This window comes from Macrobrachium rosenbergii, chromosome 51 (assembly GCF_040412425.1).
Source record: "Macrobrachium rosenbergii isolate ZJJX-2024 chromosome 51, ASM4041242v1, whole genome shotgun sequence".
Lineage (NCBI taxonomy): Eukaryota > Metazoa > Arthropoda > Malacostraca > Decapoda > Palaemonidae > Macrobrachium > Macrobrachium rosenbergii.
In genome coordinates this window covers 5,256,202-5,279,629 of record NC_089791.1, presented here as the reverse complement: position 1 = coordinate 5,279,629, position 23,428 = coordinate 5,256,202, and the positions used below count along the sequence as shown (strand labels likewise).

At 44.6% G+C, this 23,428-nt stretch overlaps 1 protein-coding gene across 5 annotated transcripts in view; it reads left to right on the top strand.

Annotated features, from left to right (window-relative positions):
- Positions 1-20,357, top strand: part of LOC136833514 (dynein regulatory complex protein 8-like) — a 67,066-nt gene extending 46,709 nt beyond the window's left edge. For 3 of the 5 annotated variants that reach the window (XM_067095740.1, XM_067095744.1, XM_067095741.1), the window contains exons 2-4: positions 18,031-18,154; positions 19,228-19,375; positions 20,040-20,357. In XM_067095740.1, coding sequence (XP_066951841.1) covers positions 18,031-18,154; positions 19,228-19,375; positions 20,040-20,219 — 452 coding nt within the window. In that variant the 3' untranslated portion in view covers positions 20,220-20,357. Of the gene's footprint in view, positions 1-17,067; positions 17,162-18,030; positions 18,155-19,227; positions 19,376-20,039 lie in introns of all 5 variants that reach the window. The other 2 variants (XM_067095743.1, XM_067095742.1) reach the window with 1 other exon arrangement.
- The last annotated feature ends 3,071 nt before the right edge of the window (positions 20,358-23,428 follow it).

Genomic DNA, 23,428 nt, shown 5'->3' with positions numbered 1-23,428 from the left:
GGTGTTTCAGTTAAGTGGGGGGGTGTGTTTAGGTTTAGTTGGGGGATAAATGGGACAGTCAGCACAGTAATATTTGGATAAAATGGACAGTAACCACAGTAATATCCAGATAAAAGTGACAGTTAGCACAGTAATACCTGGATAAAAGGGTCAGCCAGCACAGAAATACAGTACATGGATAAATGGGACAATCGCTGCAGTAATACCACCTGGTTAAAAGTGACGGTCAGCACAATAATACCTGCATAAATGGGACAGTCATCACAGTAATATCTGGATAAAATGAACAGTCACCACAGTAATAACTTGATAAAAGGGACAGTCAGCACAGTAATACCTGGATAAAAGGGACAGATAGTATAGTAATACTACGATAAATGGGAGTCACCACAGTCATACCTGGATAAAAGGGACAGTCACCACAGTAATATCTGGATAAGAGGGACAATCAATACAGTAATACCTGGATAAAAGGGACAGTCAACACAGTAATACCTGGATAAATGGAACAGTCAAAACAGTAATACCTGGATAAAAAGGAGTCACTACAGTAATATCTGGACAGTCAGCACAGTAATACCTGGATAAAAGGGACAGATAGTATAGTAATACTACGATAAATGGGAGTCACCACAGTCATACCTGGATAAAAGGGACAGTCACCACAGTAATATCTGGATAAGAGGGACAATCAATACAGTAATACCTGGATCAAAGGGACAGTCAACACAGTAATACCTGGATAAATGGAACAGTCAAAACAGTAATACCTGGATAAAAAGGAGTCACTACAGTAATATCTGGACAGTCAGCACAGTAATACCTGGATAAATGGGACAGTCATACCAGGTTAAAAGGGACAGTCACCACAGTAATATCTGGATAAATGGGACAGTCACCACAATAATACCTGGATAAATGGAAAAGTCAGCTCAGTAATTCTGGGAGAAAAGGGGACAATCAGCATAGTAATTCCTGGATAAATGGGACAGTCAGTATAAGCAGGTGCAGGAAATTTTTTTTAGTACTTCAGAGTTTTCCTTGGAAGTGCCGGGTTGGTCAGCTAGCCTAGTGCGTGTATGTGTGTATATATATATATATATATATATATATATATATATATATATATAATGTATGTATGTATATATACTGCATATACACTGTATATCATACACATATGGTAATGCTTTTTCTTGAACTCGGCTGTGTCTGGTTCCCTTTCACACTTAGGTTAAATGGTGGACAGCAGGCCGAGAATCAAACCATGTAATATATATATATATATATATATATATATATATATATATATATATATATATATATATATATATATATATATATATGTGTGTGTGTGTGTGTGTGTGTGTGTACATGTTAATTTTTAAAGTGCATGGATTGGCGTGTGAATTGCTAGTGAATTTAGCATACAAAGTTCAGCACGTCTTTTTCCGGTATAACATACGGTGCTTAATAAAATTCAGCTACTCCTCTACGTGAATAAAAATCGATACGTTCTCGTTAAGTGCCTGCTGTTACTCTTACCAAAACAATACGAGAGCTTTTACATTAGTTTAGTCACAAATTCTTCCACCATTAGTCAGTCTCTCAGGTCATTTGTAAGTGAACAAGCGTGAGAAGCTCATGCAAAATTTTTTTTACTACAGCAATCGACTTCTGTCTTGAAATAATTCGCTAGAACATAAGTTTTCTTTCTTATTCTCGCGAAATCTATGTCATGAAAGCAACAGTAACAGGAGCCTGAGGTGCTTATCGGCGCAATAACACTGCATATTTGTTACACTGACCACTGCATCTTTTACACTCATTTTTCTTCAGCAGCAGCCTTTTGATTTCCAAGGTTCCAGTGGATAGCTGGTTCCTAATTCTTCGACGATCACTGCACAAACAATCGCGGGTACACCGCGCTCGTACAGCTTGGTGCAAACTGACTCCCTAGAGAGATCACGGGGTGGCCACTTCTCGTTCACACCTTTACCAGCAGTTGTTCCAATATATTTCATTTTATGCCTTGTGTAGACAGACAGCCGGTTTTACTCATTCCTACTCTTTTTCTCACTGTGATATTATTTGTCCAGTGCTGGACAAATAATAGGCTATCACGCTTCGACCATTCTGGCTGTATTTTGCTTTTTCGCTTTGATATCTGTATATAACCATTGCATTATCCTTTGGGAAAGATATTTTTATAAGAGATATCATACACTATTTCAATCAGCCCGTACCATTGCTCTATATTATTCTATAATAACAAGATATATTAATTCATTTTTGAGCACCTGAAGACTCATCTGAGCTATTAACAGGATTTTTTCTACAAATATTGTCATGTCCTCAGCTATGAAAACTAGCATTTTCTAAGCGAAATATTTTTCAACCCTAGTTGATTTTCTGAGATATTCTTCAAATTTTCAGTTAGGAGATTTTCGGTCCTTTAAGCCTATGTGGCGACCCCTTCCTTGTTTCAATATCTTCTGTGAGATTAGATCTTCTATACTGTCCTCTTCGGTTCTGTAACAATCACACCACTCAACCATGCAGTGAGCACAACTTTGCGTGTAGTGCGCTGCCCTTACATTTTTGTGTTGGATGGATGCCATTTTCTTTTCCTATTTGACAAAATTAAGTCAGGATTCACAAAAATACCAGGAAATTTATTAATCTTAATCTGAGCAGGACTGAAAAATAATGGGAACAACAACATAAGAGAAAAGTACTAAACCTTGAAACGCATGCACACATTTCCGGTGTTTTCACTGAAGCAAGAAATGAATACTTCACTTTGATACACACAAAAGCATGGTTGGCTAGCTGTACGTTGTAATGGACAAAAGGAAAAGAAAATAGGACTTCGTGAAGCCTCAACAGCAATACAGCGAGACCGATCTGGACGACGTTTGAAATTATACGTACAGGAACAAGAGATGAAAATTACTTGTGAGATGTCTGTTTAGAATGAAGTATTCTTGATTTATTCGATGTCACGAAAGGAATTAAGAGGAATTTCATAACCTATCTACAGTGACAACAAAAAAACGTAATATGTATGTGTAAAGGAAATGAGGATCATGAATTATGCATTGCAAAAGAAAATAGAGACTGAAGGACTCCGTGCTCACCTGCGTATGTAATGAGCGCTTCATCCAGGATCCCAGAGAGATGGCAGTATCCTTTGTACTAGTGTTATAAGTGAAGTTGACAAATTTACGTAGCTCTGTCAAAATGGCAGAGCTGAAAGGACAGACAAGAGACAGAACAGCTGAGCTGGATTAGCTGAATAACACTCTGCTAGGCATTGGCAAAGAGCTGGTTTATATTCATTGTATGAATGAAAACAATAATGAGCCAGCAACTTCTACAGCGACCTTCAGCGCTATATGCGAAAGAGGGAAAAATATTGCATAGACAAGGGGAATGAAATATCAAGAGATAACAGCAAAACCAAGCGAGTAACAAAATATACGTAGAAAGAGATTAGACGCTGTATAATGGAAGAAACAAAAAACGAGGTGCGCGACAGTCTGTCAGACGTCCATGAGGATGCAAAGAAGAGGATCAATGGGCAGGAAAGAGAACGAAGAGACGCGAAAAGAGACATTTAATTTGTTCTCTGTCAAACACCAGAATCTGCAAGTGAAATCAAATGAGCTAATGAATGAAAATTTAACAGTACAAATTTTTCTCTGTTAATGAAAATTCTGTGGATGTCATGTGCAAAAAGAACAAAAAGAAAAGCCAAAAAAGATGCAGGGAGGGAGCTAAAGTGAACAGGGTCTCATTAGTCAAGATGAAGAATGAAGAACAGAATGAAGAAATCTCTAATGCCACTAAGAAAATGGAACTAGACCAAAAACATCGGAGAGAAAATGAGTTTATTCCAGGACTTGACAGAAGGAAAGAAAATAAGAGACGCAGAGAAATAATAAAGAAAAATTAGACAAACTGGTGAATGTGACGGGCACATGTCAAATGGGGACAGAGAAAATATTACACTTAAGCTCAAACTTAGATTAAAAAAAAAAAAAGAAGAAATTAAATAGTTAGCATTTAGCTGTGGGGCGACAACTCTGTGTGTGTGTGTATGTGTGTGTGTACACACACACACACGTCACGGGTGATTTTCCCGAGACATTAATCGTATAAGTTAAAGTACTGTAGATTAAAGAATTTCCATACAACATATTTTCTCGTAGCTGGATCGGAGACTGACGTCTTCAACAGGATGCATTTAGTACTGATACTTGGTGAGGATAAGTTGGCTGGGGGAGGGGGTGATGATTACCAAAAATCTCCTGCCTCATCCCTAAATGGGATTACGTACCCCCTAAAATTCAGTTGCCATTTCTGAGGGGATCAGCTCTTGGATGAAGAGAATTCCTTTGTTATTTCACGTCTTCTTTGTTCCATTAGAATTTCCTGCAGACGTCAATCAGTCTCCAGGACTAGGTCCCTAAAAATTTTTTTCCTATTAAGGTTTTATATTTAAACAAATTACAGTTGATCATAAAAAAATCTTCTGATGGATACAGAGACCTCAAAAACAAAACAGTGTTAATAGTAAATTTAATGTATTACTGAATGGGCTTTTCCTAACATATGTCGAAACATCAAATAGTGAGCACGTTTGAACCAGAAGTAAAATATCATAGTTGGAATACAGGGGTACCTCACTTGGTGTTTCACTCTATGCATCAATACATTTCGACACAAGAAGGCATATGTGAAAATGGGATAGGCTACCTGAAAGATTTAAGAGGCAAAAGAAATCCTTATGAAATTAAAGCGAGGTAAAGTTGAGCTAATTGGTTGTTTATCACAATACAGCCTAGGCTAGGCCTCTTCAAAATCTTTGAGGATAACCTGTAAAGTCACCACATCGACGCCAGCGTAGTGTTTCAGCGGCGCCATTAACTAAGTCTCCGCTGAGCATGTTTTCTTTGGTGACTTCCCATTTTTCTTCAAACTCAATTAGTCACGCCTAAAACGTGCCAGGTCACGCATTTTTAACCATTTTTACTTTATACGTATTTATACAAATGTCACGCATTGTGTATCATATGTTTCTTCATTCACAGGCATCAAGACTGTATCCATATTGAAGTTCTGTATGTTTTGTATTGTAATTTGTACTCGTTCACTGCATATTATTGTTTATTGTTTCGACCTCAGGTCACAGTCAATTCCATTGTCTTTCGCGGGCTGGCGCCAGTCGACCGCTATATAAACTGCCTGGATCTGTAATAAAGTAGCAGCAACTTTTACCTGCTCGTTTCTTTGACACCTTACAGTGGTGACCCCTGGAGTATCCCAGAGCCATTAACGGACCGACACGGCGACTTAGTCTTGGCTCCAGGATTTCTCCAAAACGCTCTTAGCGGCCTAAACACGGCGCTGTAACCAGCATTTGAGCGTGCTGACTCTCGTCGGCGTACCCCACCAACGTCACTAGTGGAACCACACGGCGCACGAAAGTGCGTACTGATGCGAGTACCCCACTCCAGTAAGGGATCAAAGGAGCGAGCATGGACGTGGTTATCCCCACCTTCATGCAGTTAAACGCGGACCTCGCGGACTCGGAGGTTTACCTACCTCCCATCACACCCGCGCCCGCCCCCGCATCAAGGCCCTCCCGCAACTCCACACCAGCACCCCGAACACATGACGGTCGGGCAACACAATCGCGGGCTGCCCTCACTGTAAAACTGCCGCCGTTTATGCAGGGGAACCCATCAATGTGGCGGCGCAGGGTGGAGAGCCACTTCAGAATCGCGGACCTGACGGACGAAATCCTACAGGCCAACACAGTGCTCAACGCCCTTCCGGAGGACGTTTACAGAAAACTCATCTCGCGAGTACCCGAAACACACACCCTCACATACAGCACCACAAAAAAGTTCCTCCTCGAAGCTTGCTCCCTGCTCATCGCCAAGCGGGCCCGTGCTATCGACCTTGCCATAAACCCACGCCACGACCTCAATTCAAGAGACGCTTGGAGCATGGTCGTGGATCTCCTGTCACTACCAGACTTGGGTGGCACAAAGAAGCGGCAGGAGATAAGCTTCGCACGGGAAATCTACCTTCGCCAACTCCTCCCGGAGGTACGCAACCAGATTGCTCACCCCTACACCATGCCTATCGAGGACCTCATAGAGACGGCGCAACATCTCACAGACTCCGTCAAGGCTTCACAGCGGCTAAAACCGGCCACACAGCCGGTCAGCTCCGTCCAGCCTGAAGAGGACGTAGAGCAGCCCGTCAACGCCATCGCCAACAGACGTCCACCGAACCACAGCAGATGGAGGTCCCCGGGCTTCTGTCGCTACCACAAGTGGTTCGCAAAGGACGCCCGAAACTGCCTGCCGCCCTGCTCGTTCGCCCGTTCAAAAAACGGGGGTGGCGGCGGCCGCAGGACAGGCCGCCATGGCAGCCGAAGAACCCAGGGGCTCAAAAACAATAGGTTTTTACGTCCACGACACCGTCTCCGGCAGGATGATGCTGGTCGACACAGGGGCCTTTAAATCGATCTTCCCAGCATCCAGACAGGACCGCAACCAGACACCAGACCCGGCCGCCTTCCTGACGGCCGCCAACGGAACCCCCATCCTCTCCTACGGCACCAGGCTCCTGTCGATCTCCATCCTTGGCCGGAGTTACTCCTGGGACTTCATCGTCGTGGACGTAGGAACCCCACTCCTGGGGGCCGATTTTCTGGTGCACTTCGGCCTGCTAGTCGACGTGAGGCGCAAGCGCCTCCTCGATACCGACTCCTGCCGGTCTCTCCCGTTAACAGCGGGACCCAGACCCACCATCAGCGCCGTCACCCCCCACCAGTATGCACACCTACTGTCGGAGTTCCCTGAGGTATTCAAGCCCGAGCTTCGCCAAGTCCCCGGGGCCCCAGCCAAGCACGACATATACCACCATATAACGACTAAAGGGCCCCCGACACATGCGAAGTTCCAAAGGCTTCCCCCTCAGCGCCTGCAGGAGGCGAAAAAAGCATTCGCGGAGATGGAGCGGATGGGAATCTGCAGGAAAGCCTCCAGTCCATGGGCCTTCCCCCTCCACATGGTGCAGGAACCGGACGGCTCCTGGAGACCCTGCGGCGACTACAGGCGGCTCAACATTGCAACAGAGCCCGACCACTACCCTCTACCCAACATGCAGGACCTCACGGCCTCCTTTCACGGGGCCAAAGTATTCACTAAATTGGACCTTCTTAAATCTTATTTCCAGGTACCTGTTGCACCAGAGGACATACTAAAGACAGCCATCATCACCCCCTTGGGGTCCTATGTGTTCGCCTTCTCCACTTTCGGGCTGAGGAACGCCGGGGCCACCTTCCAGCGGCTCATGGACAGCATCCTGGGGGACCTAAAGTTCTGCGTCTGCTACGTCGACGACATTCTCATATTTTCCAGATCTCACAGCGAACACCAGAGACACATCAGGGCAGTCCTGCAGCGCCTCCAAGAGAACGGCCTCGTCGTCCGCTTTGACAAGTGCACCTTCGGCGTCCAAAAAGTAGAGTTCCTGGGTCACGAGGTGTCTCCGACAGGCGTCATTCTCTTACATCAAAAGTAGCAGCCGTAGCCAGGTTCCCGACCCCCACCTCCGTCAAGGCCGTCCAGGAGTTCCTTGGGATGGTAAACTTCTACAGGCGGTTCATCCCGGGATCGCATACACCACGGTCCCCTGACGGAAGTCCTAAAGGCCAACCGAAGTCCCTGTCTTGGGGACCCAGCCAGCAGCAGGCCTTTTCCCTGACGAAGGCCGCCCTCGCCAAGGCAACCGCCTTGGCACACCAGGGATTCAAGGCCCCCTCCAGCTGACGACAGACGCCAGTAACGTCGCCTGCGGTGCTGTTCTGGAGCAAATCATCAACGGCGCCCCCCAGCCCATTGCCTTCTTCAGCAAGAAGTTCAATCCCGCAGAGACCCGCTACGGCACCTTCGACAGGGTGACTTCCCATTTTTCTTCAAACTCAATTAGTCACGCCTAAAACGTGCCAGGTCACGCATTTTTAACCATTTTTACTTTATACGTATTTATACAAATGTCACGCATTGTGTATCATATGTTTCTTCATTCACAGGCATCAAGACTGTACCCATATTGAAGTTCTGTATGTTTTGTATTGTAATTTGTACTCGTTCACTGCATATTATTGTTTACTGTTTCGACCTCAGGTCACAGTCAATTCCATTGTCTTTCGCGGGCCGGCGCCAGTCGGCCGCTATATAAACTGCCTGGATCTGTAATAAAGTAGCAGTAACTTTTACCTGCTCGTTTCTTTGACACCTTACAAACCTACTCGTGGTTTACATGTCCGATCTTAGTCTAGGCTACTGTGGTAAGGTTAGGTTGGCATAAGGGGGTTATAGGCTAACTCCTATATAATTATTTTAAACAATTTATATAGCCTAAACTATTTTACAAAAAATAGGCATAATTGTAAGGTGTCAAAGAAACGAGCAGGTAAAGGTTACTGCTGATTTATTACAGATCCAGGCGGCTTATATTGCGGCCGACTGACGCCGAGCCGTGAGAGACAATGGAATTGACTGTGACCTGAGGTCGAAACAATAAACAATAATATACAGTGAACGAGTACAATTACAATACGAAACATACAGAGACACAATATAGATACAGTCTTGATGCCTGTGAATGAAGAAACATGTGATACACAATGTGTGACATTCGTATAAATACCATAAAGTAAAAATGATTAAAATGCGTGACCTGGCACGTTTTAGGCGTGACTAATTTAGCTTGAAGAAAACGGGAAGTCACCAAAGAAAACAAGCTCAGCGGAGACTTAATTAATGGCGCCGCCGAAACACTATCCTGGCGCCGAATTGTGACTTTACAAATACTCCCAAGACGAGGGACGCGTCTGATTAATCCCTGTACCTGGTGGGACGCTGAAGGTGCCGCGGCTCCTTGAGGATAACTGAGGGCCTCCTGCCTGTGAGGCTGCTGTTTGGGCGGTCCCTTCCTGGGGCGCGGCGCCTGCGGTGGTGAGGGCGTGCTGGAGTGCGTTTGGGCGGAAGGGTGCTGCGGCGCTGCCGGGACTCTCCGACAGGAAGGCGGGCTTTAGCCGGTCTATGGAAACCCAGTCGTTCCTGCCTGGAAGTGCCAGCCGAACGCCTTGCTGTTCCGTTCCAGCACGCGGAAGGGTCCCCTGGGGGCTTAGTTAGTGGTGGACGGACGGCGTCGACTCTGACGAAGACGTGGGTGGCGGATGACAGCTGTGGCGGCACGAAGGTGGTTGCTCTGTCGATGTATGAGCGCCTGCAAGGCGAACTTGCCGCCACGTCGCGGAGCCTCTGCAGAGATGGGGAGTGGCGATCATCCGTCACGAGCTCTCCCGGCACCACGAGGGTTCCCCATAGGTTTGTTCAGCTGCGGATGGGGTGCCGTCGGCTCTGGGGGCGGTCCTCAACCCGAGAGGACCCACGGCAGCTGATGTTTCCAGTCCCCGGCGGTGCAGCGGGCCATGAGGATGATTTTAAGGACCTGTGGAACCGTTCGACCAGGCCGTTGGCCGCTGGGTTGTATGCTGTGGTGGTGTGGTGCGTGGTTCCCAGCAGTTGAGCCAGGGCAGACCACAGCTCGGAGAGGAAAGCGGGGCCCCTGTCGGTTGTGATGTGGTCCGGGGCGCCAAGCGGCTAACCCAACTGGAGAGCAGGGCCTCGGCGCACGCGCGCTGGCGGTGGCTTCTTGCATGGCGTGGCTTCGGGCCACCTCGTTGAACGGTCTACCACCGTGAGGAGGTATCTGGATCCGCCTGATGGGGAAGGGCCCGGCGACGTCGATGTGGATGTGGCCGGCGGCGCCTGGTTGTGGGAACTCACCTACCCCGACTGCGTGTGACGACCCACTTTACTGGTCTGGCACTGCAGGCACTGTTTTGCCCAGGCTGTGGCGTCCTTTTGCACCCGTGCCAGACGAACTTTTTTGAAAGCAGTTTGGCCGTGGTCCTGCCGGAGGGTGTGAGAGGCCGTGGATGATGTCAAATACCTGGCGGCGGCGTGAGGCTGGAACCAAAGGGCGGGGCTGGCCTGTGCTGATGTCACAGAGCAGGCTGGGACCTCCGGGCGAGGGTCACGTCCGCCCACTTGAGGGATGTGATGGCGGTGCGGTATGCTGGGGTTTCTGGGTCGTCGGCCTGTTCTCTGGCAAGGTCCTGGTAATCTACACCAAGCTGCACTGCGTTCAACTCGACTCTGGAGAGGGCGTCTGCTACGGGATTTTTCTTGCCGGGAGGTACCTGACGGAACAGGTAAATTCGGCTATGGCTGAGAGGTGGCGCTGCTGTCTGGAGGACCATGCGTCCCCTTGCTTCGTGAAAGCGTGAACCAGTGGCTGGTGGTCTGTGAAGATTGTGAAGGGCGTCCCCTCCAGGAGGAACTTGAAGTGCCGAACTGCGCGGTACATCGCGCAGAGTTCCCTGTCGAAGGTGCTGTGTCGGGACTCTGCGGGATTGAACTTCTTGCTGAAGAAGGCGATGGGCTGGGGGCGCCGTTGATAATTTGCTCCAGAACAGCACCGCAGGCAACGTTACTGGCGTCTGTCGTCAGCTGGAGGGGAGCCTTGGGATCCTGGTGTGCCAAGGCGGTTGCCTTGGTGAGGGCGGCCTTCGTCCGGGAAAAGGCCTGCTGCTGGCTGGGTCCCCAAGACAGGGACTTGGTTGACCTCTTAGGACTTCCGTCAGGGGGCGTGGTGTGCGCGATCCCGGGATGAAGCGCCTGTGAAGTTTACCATCCCAAGGAACTCCTGTACGGCCTTGATGGAGGTGGGTGTCGGGAACTTTGCTACGGCTGCCACCTTCGATGTAAGAGGGCGGACGCCTGTCGGAGATACCTCGTGACCCAGGAACTCTGCTTTCTGGGCGCCGAATGTACACTTGTCAAAACGGACGACGAGGCCGTTTTCTTGGAGGCGCTGGAGGACTGCTTTGATGTGCCTCTGGTGTTCGCTGTGAGACCTGGAAAATATGAGAATGTCGTCGACGTAGCAGACGCAGAATTTTAGGTCCCCAGGATGCTGTCCATGAGCCGCTGGAAGGTGGCCCCGGCGTTCCTCAGCCCGAAGGTGGAGAAGGCGAACACATAGGACCCGAAGGGCGTGATGATGGCTGTCTTTGGTATGTCCTCTGGCGCAACAGGTACCTGAAAATAAGATTTAAGAAGGTCCAATTTAGTGAATATTTTGGCCCGTGAAAAGGAGGCCGTGGGTCTTGCATATTGGGCAGAGGGTAGTGGTCGGGCTCCGTTGCAATGTTGAGCCGTCTGTAGTCGCCGCAGGGTCTCCAGGAGCCGTCCGGTTTCTGCACCATGTGGAGGGGGAGGCCCATGGACTGGAGGCTTTCCTGCAGATGCCCATCCGTTCCATCTCCGCGAATGCTTTTTTCGCCTCCTGCAGGCGCTGAGGGGGAAGCCTGCGGAACTTCGCATGTCGGGGCCCTTTGGTCACTATATGGTGGTATATGCCGTGCTTGGCTGGGGCCCCGGGACTTAGCGGCTCGGGCTTAAACACCTCGGGAACTCCGACAGAAGGTGTGCGTACTGGTGGGGCGGCGGCGCTGATGGTGGGTCTGGGTCCCGCCGTTAACGGGAGAGACCGGCAGGAGTCGGTATCGAGGAGGCGCTTAAGCCCCACGTCGACTAGCAGGCCGAAGTGCGCCAGAAAATCGGCCCCAGGAGTGGGGTTCCCACGTCCGCGACGATGAAGTCCCAGGAGTAATTCTGGCCAAGGATGGAGATCGACAGGAGCCTGGTGCCGTAGGAGAGGATGGGGGTTCCGTTGGCGGCCGTCAGGAAGGCGGCCGGGTCTGGTGTCTGGTTGCGGTCCTCTCTGGATGCTGGGAAGACCGACTTGAAGGCTCCTGTGTCGACCAGCATCATCCTGCCGGAGACGGTGTCGCGGACGTAGAAACCTACTGTTTTTGAGGCCCTGGGTTCTTCGGCTGCCATGGCGGCCTGTCCTGCTGGCCGCCGCCACCCCCGTTTTTTGAACGGTTGAACGAGCAGGGCGGCAGGCAGTTTCGGGCGTCCTTTCCGAACCACTTGTGATAGCGACAGAAGCCGGGGACCACCGTCTACTGTGGTTCGGTGGACGTTTGTTGGCGATGGCGTTGACGGGCTGCTCTCCGTCCTCTTCAGGCTGGACGGAGCTGACCGGCTGAGTGGCCGGTTTTAGCCGCTGTGAAGCCTTGACGGAGTCTGTGAGGTGTTGTGCCGCCTCTGAGGTCCTCGACAGGCATGGTGTAGGGGTGAGCGATCTGGTTGCGTGTACTTCGGAGGAGTTGGCGAAGGAAAATTTCCCGTCTGAAGCTTATCTCCTGCCGCTTGTTCGTGCCGCCGAGACTGGTGTTGACAGGAGATCTACGACCATGCCCTGCCGCGTCTCTTGGATCGAGGTCGTGGCGTGGGTTATTGGCAAGGTCGATAGCACGGGCGGCCCGCCGCGGCGATGGGCAGGGAGCAAGCTTCGAGGAGGAACTTTTTGTGGTGCTGTATGTGAGGGTGAGTGTTTCGGTACCCGTGAGATGAGTTTGTTGTACACGTCCTCCGGAAGGGCGTTGAGCACTGTGTCGGCCTGTAGGATTTCGTCCGTGAGGTCCGCGATTCTGAAGTGGCTCTCCACCCTGTGCAGCCACCTCGATGGGTTGCCCTGCGTAAACGGCGGCAGCTTTAGGGTGAGGGCGGCCCGCGATTGTGTTGCCCGGCCGTCGGTGTTCTGGGCGCTGGTGTGGAGTTGCGGGAGGGCCTCGATGCGGGGCGGCGGCTGCGATGGGAGGTAGGTAAACCTCGGAGTCCGCGGGGTCCGCGTTTAACTGCATGAAGGAGGGGATATCCGCGTCCATGCTCGCTCCTTTGACCCCTTACTGGAGTAGGATACTGGCGTCGTACGCACTTTCGTGCGCCGTGTGGTTCTGCTAGTGACGCTGGTGGGGTGCGCCGACGAGAGTCAGCACGCTCAAACGCTGGTTACAGCGCCGTGTTTAGGCCGCTAAGAGCGTTTTTGGAGAAATCCTGGAGCCAAGACTGAGTCGCCGTGAGTCCGCTAATGGCTCCGGGATACCCGGGGTCACCACTGTAAGGTGTCAAAGAAACGAGCAGGTAAAGGTTACTGCTGATTTATTACAGATCCAGGCGGCTTATATTGCGGCCGACTGACGCCGGGCCGTGAGAGACAATGGAATTGACTGTGACCTGAGGTCGAAACAATAAACAATAATATACAGTGAACGAGTACGAATTACAATACGAAACATACAGAGACACAATATAGATACAGTCTTGATGCCTGTGAATGAAGAAACATGTGATACACAATGTGTGACATTCGTATAAATACCATAAAGTAAAAATGATTAAAATGCGTGACCTGGCACGTTTTAGGCGTGACTAATTTAGCTTGAAGAAAACGGAAGTCACCAAAGAAAACAAGCTCAGCGGAGACTTAATTAATGGCGCCAAAAACACTATCCTGGCGCCGAATTGGTGACTTTACATAATCGTTCATACATCATGAATAGTCTAGGATATGCCTTCTTAAATCACGGCATAGTCTAGTCCAAGATCGTCAACAGCAATGGAAATTCTCATGGTTACGATAAGGAAAATTTTGTCCGCCTAGCGTGCTGCAATCGAGTTAGTGTGCATGTCATGTTGCAAAGTTGTTCTAATTCACTAATTCTATTTCTCTTTATTCAAGTTATTCTACGGATGAACTAACACTTCATTATTACTTCAAATCTTACCTCAATGGGGATATATCTTTCTTCAAATCTTACCTTAATGGGGATACATCTTTAAGTATAGAAGAAATTCGTGATAAATGGGGAAAAGTGGCGTTCGTGCGTCTTCACGTTGTATAACAGTGTTGCCAAGAAAAATTTAGGAGTGACTCGGGCATAGAGGGAACAAAAATACAAAACAAGGGGTGGCTACACTGCTATACATTCGTTGATAAATAAAATTTTCCTTTTCGTGGTTTTATAATTAATCTTGCAGTAATGATTTAAAGATATTAGAGAATGATGAATCAGTTCGTAAATAACTAATATTACTTAGAGGAGTGGCTTTCTACTGTCACACACACATTATATATATATATATATATATATATATATATATATATATATATATATATATATATATATATATATATATATATATATATATATATATATATATATATATATATATATATATATATTGTGAGTTCAAGAAATGTCAGAAGTGAAAGACTGATCCTTTATTATTCATGACAGGTGTTTATAATACAGAAAGCTGACGAAAAGGTAGCGGGCGACCTGAGACCCCCACTGCGTCCATACAGAGTTTGTGTTTGTTAAAGGCATAAAAAGACATATATAATGTGTTACAGAACACGTAAAAGGCAGATATATATATATAAATCGGCGGACAGACCGTATAATGACGCATACAATGAGATACATAAAGAATATGAAATATCAACAAGTAACATATATGACGTGATTAATGTACGTACGAAGAGCAAAACACAAGAAAGGAGAGGCAATTAGACTCCCTTGCAAATACTCTCCCCCCAAGACAATAGTTGGAGGAGCAATTATTGGATGAAACAACATTAATCACGTAACCGCTGAGGGGCCCCTGCTCCTCGAGAACTGTGGGCATGGGGTGGAACCGACATCTGGGGTTGGCTCAATGTTTTCATGGGCTGCCCAGGACCCCGCTTTGGTGGGGGAGCAGGTGTGTCTGCGGGGAGGTACTGAGGGAGAACTCTGGGGCGCCTGCCTTCTTTGCTGTCCAATTGGAATGCCGGCTTCAACCTGTCAATGGTGATCCAGTCTTCCCGCCAAGGGCTGGGATAATAGGTCGAGTGAGTACTACGCTCTCTTGGTCACGGGCATGGAGTAAGTTGCATCAGTTTATCTTTCAAGGCCGCATATGTGACCTTGTCCGGTTGCGTGCTGAGCCAGGGGGAGATTCTGTTGAACACCTCTTCTGGGAGCGTTGTCATGGTGATGTTAGATTTGATAGCATCGTCTGAGATGCGCACCACGCAAAAGTGAGCGCCTTCACGCAGGAACCATGATGCCGTGTTCTGCCATGAAAACGGGGGGAAGTTTGTCCGTGTCTGATTTGTTGGTGAGAGAGGCGTAGACGATGCTCGTGGGTTTGCACTGAGGTTCAGCTTCCGACATCTTTACTACTCACGCACCAAAACATGGGAAAATGCGCCACACTGAGTCCGTTGATGGTGCTGATTGTTCGAGTGGTTGAACGAAGTGCCAAAACATGCCCTTTTTAGGTACACCGTATTTAGTCCGTTAATGGCACGGTTTCCACCAGGGAGGGAGCTATCAGAGGCCTAAACTTTGCGCTGTAGTTAGTCTGCTAAAGGCTCTCTGATGGTAGGCTGTGGCCGTATTTAGTCCGTTAATGGCTGGGCCAAAACGGCACTACCTGTCACTCCAGGGTCACCAGTGTGAGGTTCAAGAAATGTCAGAAATTAAAGACTGATCCTTTATTATTCTCGGCAGGTGTTTATAAAACAGAAAGCGGATTGAAAGGCAGCGGGCGACCTGAGGCCCCCCGCTGCATCCATACAGAGGTTGTGTTTGTTAACAGGCATGAAAAGACATATATAATGCATTACAGAACATGTAAAAGGCAGGCATATACATCGGCGGACAGGCTGTACAATGATGCATACAGTGAGATACATAAAGAATCTGAAATATCAATAGGTAACATATATGACATGATTAATGTACATACGAAGAGCAAAACACAAGAAAGGAGAGGCGATTTGATGCCCTTACAATATATATATATATATATATATATATATATATATATATATATATATATATATATATATATATATTTTGTATATATATGTATATATATACTATATATATATTTGTATATATATATATATATATATATATATATATATATATATATATATATATATATATATATATATATATATATATACTATATATACTGTATATATATATATATATATATATATATATATATATATATATATATATATATATATATATATATGTATATATATATATATATATATATATATATATATATATATATATATATATATATATATATATATATATTTCTGGCTCACATTGGGACCGAACCTGGTCTTTCAAAGAGAGGAGTCAGGCCACTACAAATTCAACTGCACAAGTCATAAAAGAAGTTGGAGCCTATAGTGCATCTAATGGAGTAAGTCAAAAGGCCCCCCCGCCAACAATCACTTTACAGCTTTGACATATCTCCGTTTCTCGAAGGTAACTCTTGGATTGTGGATACCCTTTCCTTCCTAAGACCTTGACCTGGTATTTCCTGGTTGTTCTTCTTGTAAACAACGGAGTTAAGAGCTAACTCTTCTTTTAGAAACGTTATTATCATAAATGAGGATATGTGAGCATAAATTACATGAAATTCAGATATTAACTATCACTGGGTGACTCTCCCTCCTTTAAATGCAAATTCATAATTTTAGACCGTGTTTTTCACATCACTTGCAGTAATTATTAGGCTTGTCTGTCTTCTTTTAATCAGTAGAGTTTTTCTTTCGTTTCTTTGGTTTTTTCTTAGATTTTACATATTGTCGAGGTTGTTTAACGATTACACAAATGTAATTTGAAGAATAATCTCTGTGCATTGAAATTCAGATTTCTCTTATTTTTAAATGTAAGTATAGTATTTATTTTAATTATTTTATGCTATAGTTTTCCTTGGAGATATAACATCCTCTGTCTGGGGGCTGATGCTACGTTTTGGGGGAGACATGCATTGTTCCTTGTGTTGATCCAAGATTAATTCTTTAACTATAATTGTTTCTCCCTCACCTTAAGGTACACGCAGATGTGGCAGAACGTGACGAAAGCGCTGTCACATTGTATTAATTAATATTTTCATATTCTATTTATAACAATTTTATTACCATAAAACTACCATCAATTTTAATGAGACGTGTTTCTTAAATAAAGCCCTTTTTTTTTTAAAGAGTCGAAAGGGAGTCTTCAATAGCCTTATTTGCACAATGAGGAAGGTACATTTGGCATCGCTCTTTCACCCTCCCGAGATCCTCCTTTGACCAAGTACGCTGGGAAGACTACTGTATAAGTACACTGTACCTGAGGTTTTTACCCTGCAGGCTGTCGCCTAACATACCAGCGAATTTTACTCAACTTCCCGACTTAGGTAGCGAGTCAACTGGTATCATTTCATTCGAATTACCTCCTTCGTGGTGAATATGATGGATATAATGAACACAAGCACGTGTTTTACAGAAATGTTATCAACTGACTCGCAGCCTAGGTCCGCAAATTGGGTCAAATTCGCTGCCTGCCCAAGAAAAACCTTAGGTACGGAGTAGTTAAGTTCCAACTTCTTTTATGATTTGTGCAGGTAAATTGGTAACATCCTGGCCTCAGTGGCGTCATTTGAGACTTTTCTTGGGTGGGCAAAGGTTTAGAACTTATGGTATGGGTGAGGTGGTGAGCGAAGCAAGCCGTATCAGCTGGGGTAAAGGGGTTGCTGTAAGCCCCCAAAATTTTTCTAAATTTGTGCGCATTTTGAAGGCATATAAGAACTGTATTGAGCTAATAAAGCAGTAAACAGGTGTTTTTATTATTATTACTATTATTATTATTATTATTATTATTTCAAAGGCTAGGGGGCAAACCAAGCCTTGGGGGGGCCATCAGTGTCTTGAGGGGGCAAGTGCCTCCAGCCATCCCCCCAAAAAAAATGACACCCCTGCCTTGCCTCTCATTTGAAAGACAGGGGATCCTTCCTGATGTGAGTAAGAAATTTATTTATGTGAAACACTTGTTCATGTGTTCATCATTTCCAGTATGTGTGTGTGTATATATATATATATATATATATATATATATATATATATATATATATATAGATTGTCTTTAATGACTCTAATCCCGTTTTTTCTCTCTCTCTCTCAAAGGCCTGGTGCCAACAGAAGCAGAAATGAGGAAGACCGTTGCTGCTATGGTCGGGGAGGAGAGTGAAGACACTGTCCACTTGGCTGCTTTCCTCACCATTGCCAAAAAGCTCATTCTCGATAGAAGGTAAAGGGTCTGTTATCATTGTTCATCTCAGCATTAAATTTGGACGTTGACGACTAGTCATCATATTTTCACCTCGTCACTTGATTTCCATTACGCCTTCATAATTGACTTACTGCCGATTCATAGAATTAATTAGATTTGTTTTCATACGTTCTAGATATGATGCAAGCAATATGAAAGAGATTACAGAAACAACTGGTCACAGTACACAGAGAAATTTCAATAAAAAAAAAAAAAAACACGAGAGGTACGCATTTTGTTTCAATGGGAAACTGACTTTTTCTGGATTAAATATTGGTTCTAATCTCTGGAAAGGTAGACGTCCTGTTAATATTTTTATACGAACATTTTATCTACTATTCTGGAATTACAGAATATCGTGAATAATGGCCCGGAAACAGAATATTTATTTTCACAAAGGAAAGCTGATTAGTAACTAGCACATCTGCTTGTGGTCATAACTCATCATGATTTTAAAAATTACAAGTAATTAACTAACATTTGGTTGTTACAGGCCACGAGTTTATTTCGCTGAATTGATAAACAACTTATTGGTGGTATACTTTTAGTTCGATAGACCCATGGGGAATGAATCTATGGAGTTGAAAAATTCGAAGGTTCTGGTTTAGACTGGATACCAATCAGCTTACGTTGGCACTCCAAAGGATTCCTCGAACCAAGAATCTATTTATTTATAGGAAAGTAACGTTATGGTTTGTGAACATGTTCTGTGATGCTTAAAGAGGAATAACAATCGTCCATAAAGAGAATAAGACGAGAGGAAAGTCTAATGTCAATAGTTATTTCTGTATAAAATGAAAGCCACTGCGTTCAGCTTAGAAAAAAATGGCTTCCGCAAATGAAACAATGAAACATTTTAATTTTTTCAAAATTTTTTTTTATTCAGAATACTTGTTTGCACAACTTGCAATTTAGTAATTACTAAATGAATTGTGAAAGTTCCGCCAAAGCTCGGAGGGAGGTGCAACACGGCTCCCCTTAACAAGGACTAACGAATGTCAGGGCAATTTCTTCCTACAATGGTAAAGTCTGACGCTTTTTTATTTTTTCAGATTTACCAGTAGCAACAAGGACGAACTGAGTCGTGCCCTAGCAGTTCTGGCTAAAGAGGGTAAGAACCATCTGGCTGAATTTCATCCAGTGCCAGAAGCTAAAGGAGGGGGGTCAGGGGGTGGATATGGAGACGGCAAACGGACTGTGGTGAGTACTTACGTGGAAAAAAGGAAGATCTTGAGCATATTTCCACTGAACTTTCTCTCTCTCTCTCTCTCTCGTCGTTGCAAGGTCAGATAATATAAAAAAAATCAGTCAAACTCCCTCTTATCCCAACGTGGAACACGCGGTCGATCCCGAACCTGGAGAAGAATTCCAGAGTGTCTCTGATGGTATAAGCAGTAAATGATGTACCGTGTTTTTCTTCGACTGCTGTGGGTCCCAGCTGTAGGTGGAGAGAGAGAGAGAGAGAGAGAGAGAGAGAGAGAGAGAGAGAGAGAGAGAGAGAGAGAGAGACGTATGTGATCAGGGCTCTGTCAAAACGTTTTGCTCCATATTATCAAAAGGGGAAAGACCTTGACGAGGCAATCCACTGGCGTGAACCCAATCATCAGTTGCTCTCTCTCTCTCTCTCTCTCTCTCTCTCTCTCTCTCTCTCTCTCATTTTTCATGAGTCAAGCACTAGTTCTAGTGAATCCTGCTTATTCTAAAACTCCAAAGGATAGATGTGGAACAAATTCTGAAAACTCCGGGATAAAGCTAGGGTTATTTAGTTGATACGAAACATCCTCTTCGCTTGCATCGAGTTTTTCTTATCCGACTATGATCATTTTCAGTTGGTGTTCCATAAATGCCCTATGTTGTTTTTCAGTTCCATCCTGCTGGGAGTTTAACCCGAGATGACCTGATGCGTCTCATCACCCTCGAAGGCGAAAAACTATCCCAGGAAGAGGCGGAGGAACTAATCCTCACTCTCCCGATGAAGGACTCGGAGCTCGTTGACCTCGACCAATATGCGGCACAGCTTGTTCCCCCTCCCAAGTTTTTGTAATGCCTCTCCATATATTTACGGGCTGCGTTAGAGCAAGAGCCCGTGCCAGCACAAAGCTGGCTTAATCTAAGACGACGACCAAATATAAATATATTCATGAAGCTACAAATGTCGCTTAATATCCAATTCACGCTACTTCGGTAATATCCCCGATGGGGAATTAACACCGAAGGGGAATTTTTAAAGTGATAAATGGATCGGAACCGCCGGGTCTCGACTCCTCGACACGGTAACTTCCGGCGACTCCATTCGACGGTCAAACCATTGAGCCACCAATGGAGTCGCTGGAAGTTACCTTGTCTAGACCCGGCGGTTCCGACCCATTTATCACTTTAAAAATTCTCCTTCGGTGTTAATTCCCCATCGAGGATATTCCCGAAGTAGCGTGAATTGGATATTAGGCGACATTTGTAGCTTCATGAATATATATAAATCACAGTGTGATAAAATATTTCTTATACACACACACACACACACATATATATATATATATATATATATATATAAATAATCAACACACAATCACGTGTGGAACAGAAATAAATTTCTGACTCACGTCGGGATCGAACCCAGGTCTTGTATGACCTAGCGGATAGCGCCCTTGCCTTCCACCTGAAAGACCTGGGTTCGATCTCGACGTGAGTCAGAAATATATATATATATATATATATATATATATATATATATATATATATATATATATATATATATATATATATATATATATTCAGTGATGTGTTAAGAAAAGATACTCAGATGGAACTGATAGTATACAAAGGTCTGTACTTGTAATAAATGACATATAAAGCTTTTCTAGAAGTAATAATTGACCACACCGTTGTGTATACCAGCAGATACTATATATCTTTATTTATTGATGTAAAAATGCTCGCTCTCTCTCTCTCTCTATTACTTTTCTACCTGACATTATTATTAAGACGTCAGTGGCCATGTTAACCTTAGAAATATGAACTATGAACAATGAACCTTTGTTAAAATAAATGTTGATAACTTAACGAGCAGTTTATGTAAAGTATTTATCACGAATGTGATGACATCCAGTCAACTGTCACTTTCAGGTTAATTTGATGACATACTTTGAAATGCCTTAGGCCAAAGTTCATCCATCTTTCCAAAGTAAATCTGGGAATGAATTATCTTTTTTATTTTCACAGAATAAAAGGCTTTGCTGAAAATAATAATGAAGTGTATGATAGAGAGCCCCTTCTTACATGGTGTATAAATACATTCCCAATGAAACAAAAGCATGCACCAGTCTCTCATATTACGATTACAGCAAAATCCACCGCTCTTCGCAGCTAATCCCCGCCCACTGCACGCCAGTGATTGACTAGCTCTCGAAAGGGGGGATGACGTCACACTAATTAATAGCCCATATGATTACTAGTACGGATTTGCTTGTTTGGTAATGTTGAGCTCCTTGCATGAATGATGACACCACAGTCTTGAATTCCCCTGAGTTGTGACGTGTGGAATTGATATCTTTGATAAAAGATATATTAAGTTATATAATATCGTTATGAAGATCTTGGATCATTCTGTCTGTGCATCCTTTTTTTTATGATCATGCGCAACCTGAATATACAAGCATCTTGCTTTTTTATATTTTAAATTGATGTTGACCTACGTAAGCGATCCTGCATGTCAAATGTTAATATCATTGTGAGATTAGGCCTACATATCAAACTTACTGTATATTTTGAGGCAATGACAAGGCATAGACCTACACATCAAATTCTTATATTTTGAGACAATGACAAGGCATGTGTAGCTAATATCTTTATGGAATGGTTTGAAAAGGAAGAGGTGGGCAAAGTAAATAAAGGGAACTTAAATATCGTAAAATGGGTAAGATACGTGGATGACATCTTGATTATTTACAAGGGAGAAAGGGAAGATCTACACAAGTTTTTAGAAAACATAAATAAACTAAATGAACACATCAAGTTCACAATAGAAGCAGAGAAGGAGGGAGAAATTCCTTTCTTGGATGTCCTGGTCAAGAGGGAAGGGGAAAATTTAAAATTCAAGGTATATAGGAAGAAGACAACACCAATTCATACATACATAGGTTCTCCAGTCATAGGAAAGAAATAAAAATAGGATTAATGACAGGATTGGCCATCAGGGCTTATAGGATTTGCAGTCCCGAATTTTTAGACGAAGAGCTGGATTACCTGAGGGAGAGTTTTAGATTAGGCTACCCTAAGTATTGGTGGGAGTGGGCGCACATCAAAGCAAGGAAAAACTATTTTGGGGAGAGGGAAAGGATAGAAAAGGAACATCTGGTAGGAAAGAAAATAATTACAGTCCCGGACAACAACTCTATTGCACCCATCAACAGAAAGCTAAATAATTTCAAATTGATAGGCAGCTACAAAAACACCATTAGGAATAAAATAGTTAGAAACAAAAAGTCGGTAGAGGGGGAAGAGATTAGAGAGGGGATATATATGGCAGCGTGTCTAGACTGTGAAGAAGGGTACTATGGCGAAACTGGCAAATCATGTAAAGAGCGAAGCAAACATCTGCAGAACATAAGGCATTATAATCAGACGTCGGCAGTTGCCAAACACTGTTGGGAATATGATCACAGAATAGACTGGGAAAATATGAGTTTTCTGTACAGGAACACCAACAAAACATCTAGACTGGTTGTAGAGAACGCCTTCATAACTTGCGCCAACAACACGATGGCAGGGAACACCGGAAACGGCTTTGAAGACAGCATATCTAGAAAAATCGTATACTACACAGTAGCAAGGAAACGAAGGAAAAAAGCAAGAGAACGCACGGAAAACAGACACCTGGAAGGAGGGATCAGAGAAAGACCAAGATCACGAGGGGATGGGGGTCACACAGGAGGAGCTAGGTGATTATAGGATCAAAAGTACCCAGCACACAGATATAAATACAGCTGGACTATGCATCTGCTCATCGTACGGATACTTGATAATGTGGACTGTTTGTCCAAGAAAGCTTGTAACTTTTTCTGAATAAAAAACTCCGTTACTACCATCCAGTTTGAATGAGGTCCTTTAGTAAGATATATATATATATATATATATATATATATATATATATATATATATATATATATATATATATATATATGAAAAGCACATTAAAAGAAGAAGATATATATATAATGTCACGATGTGTATCAAGTACCTGGTTATTACACAACT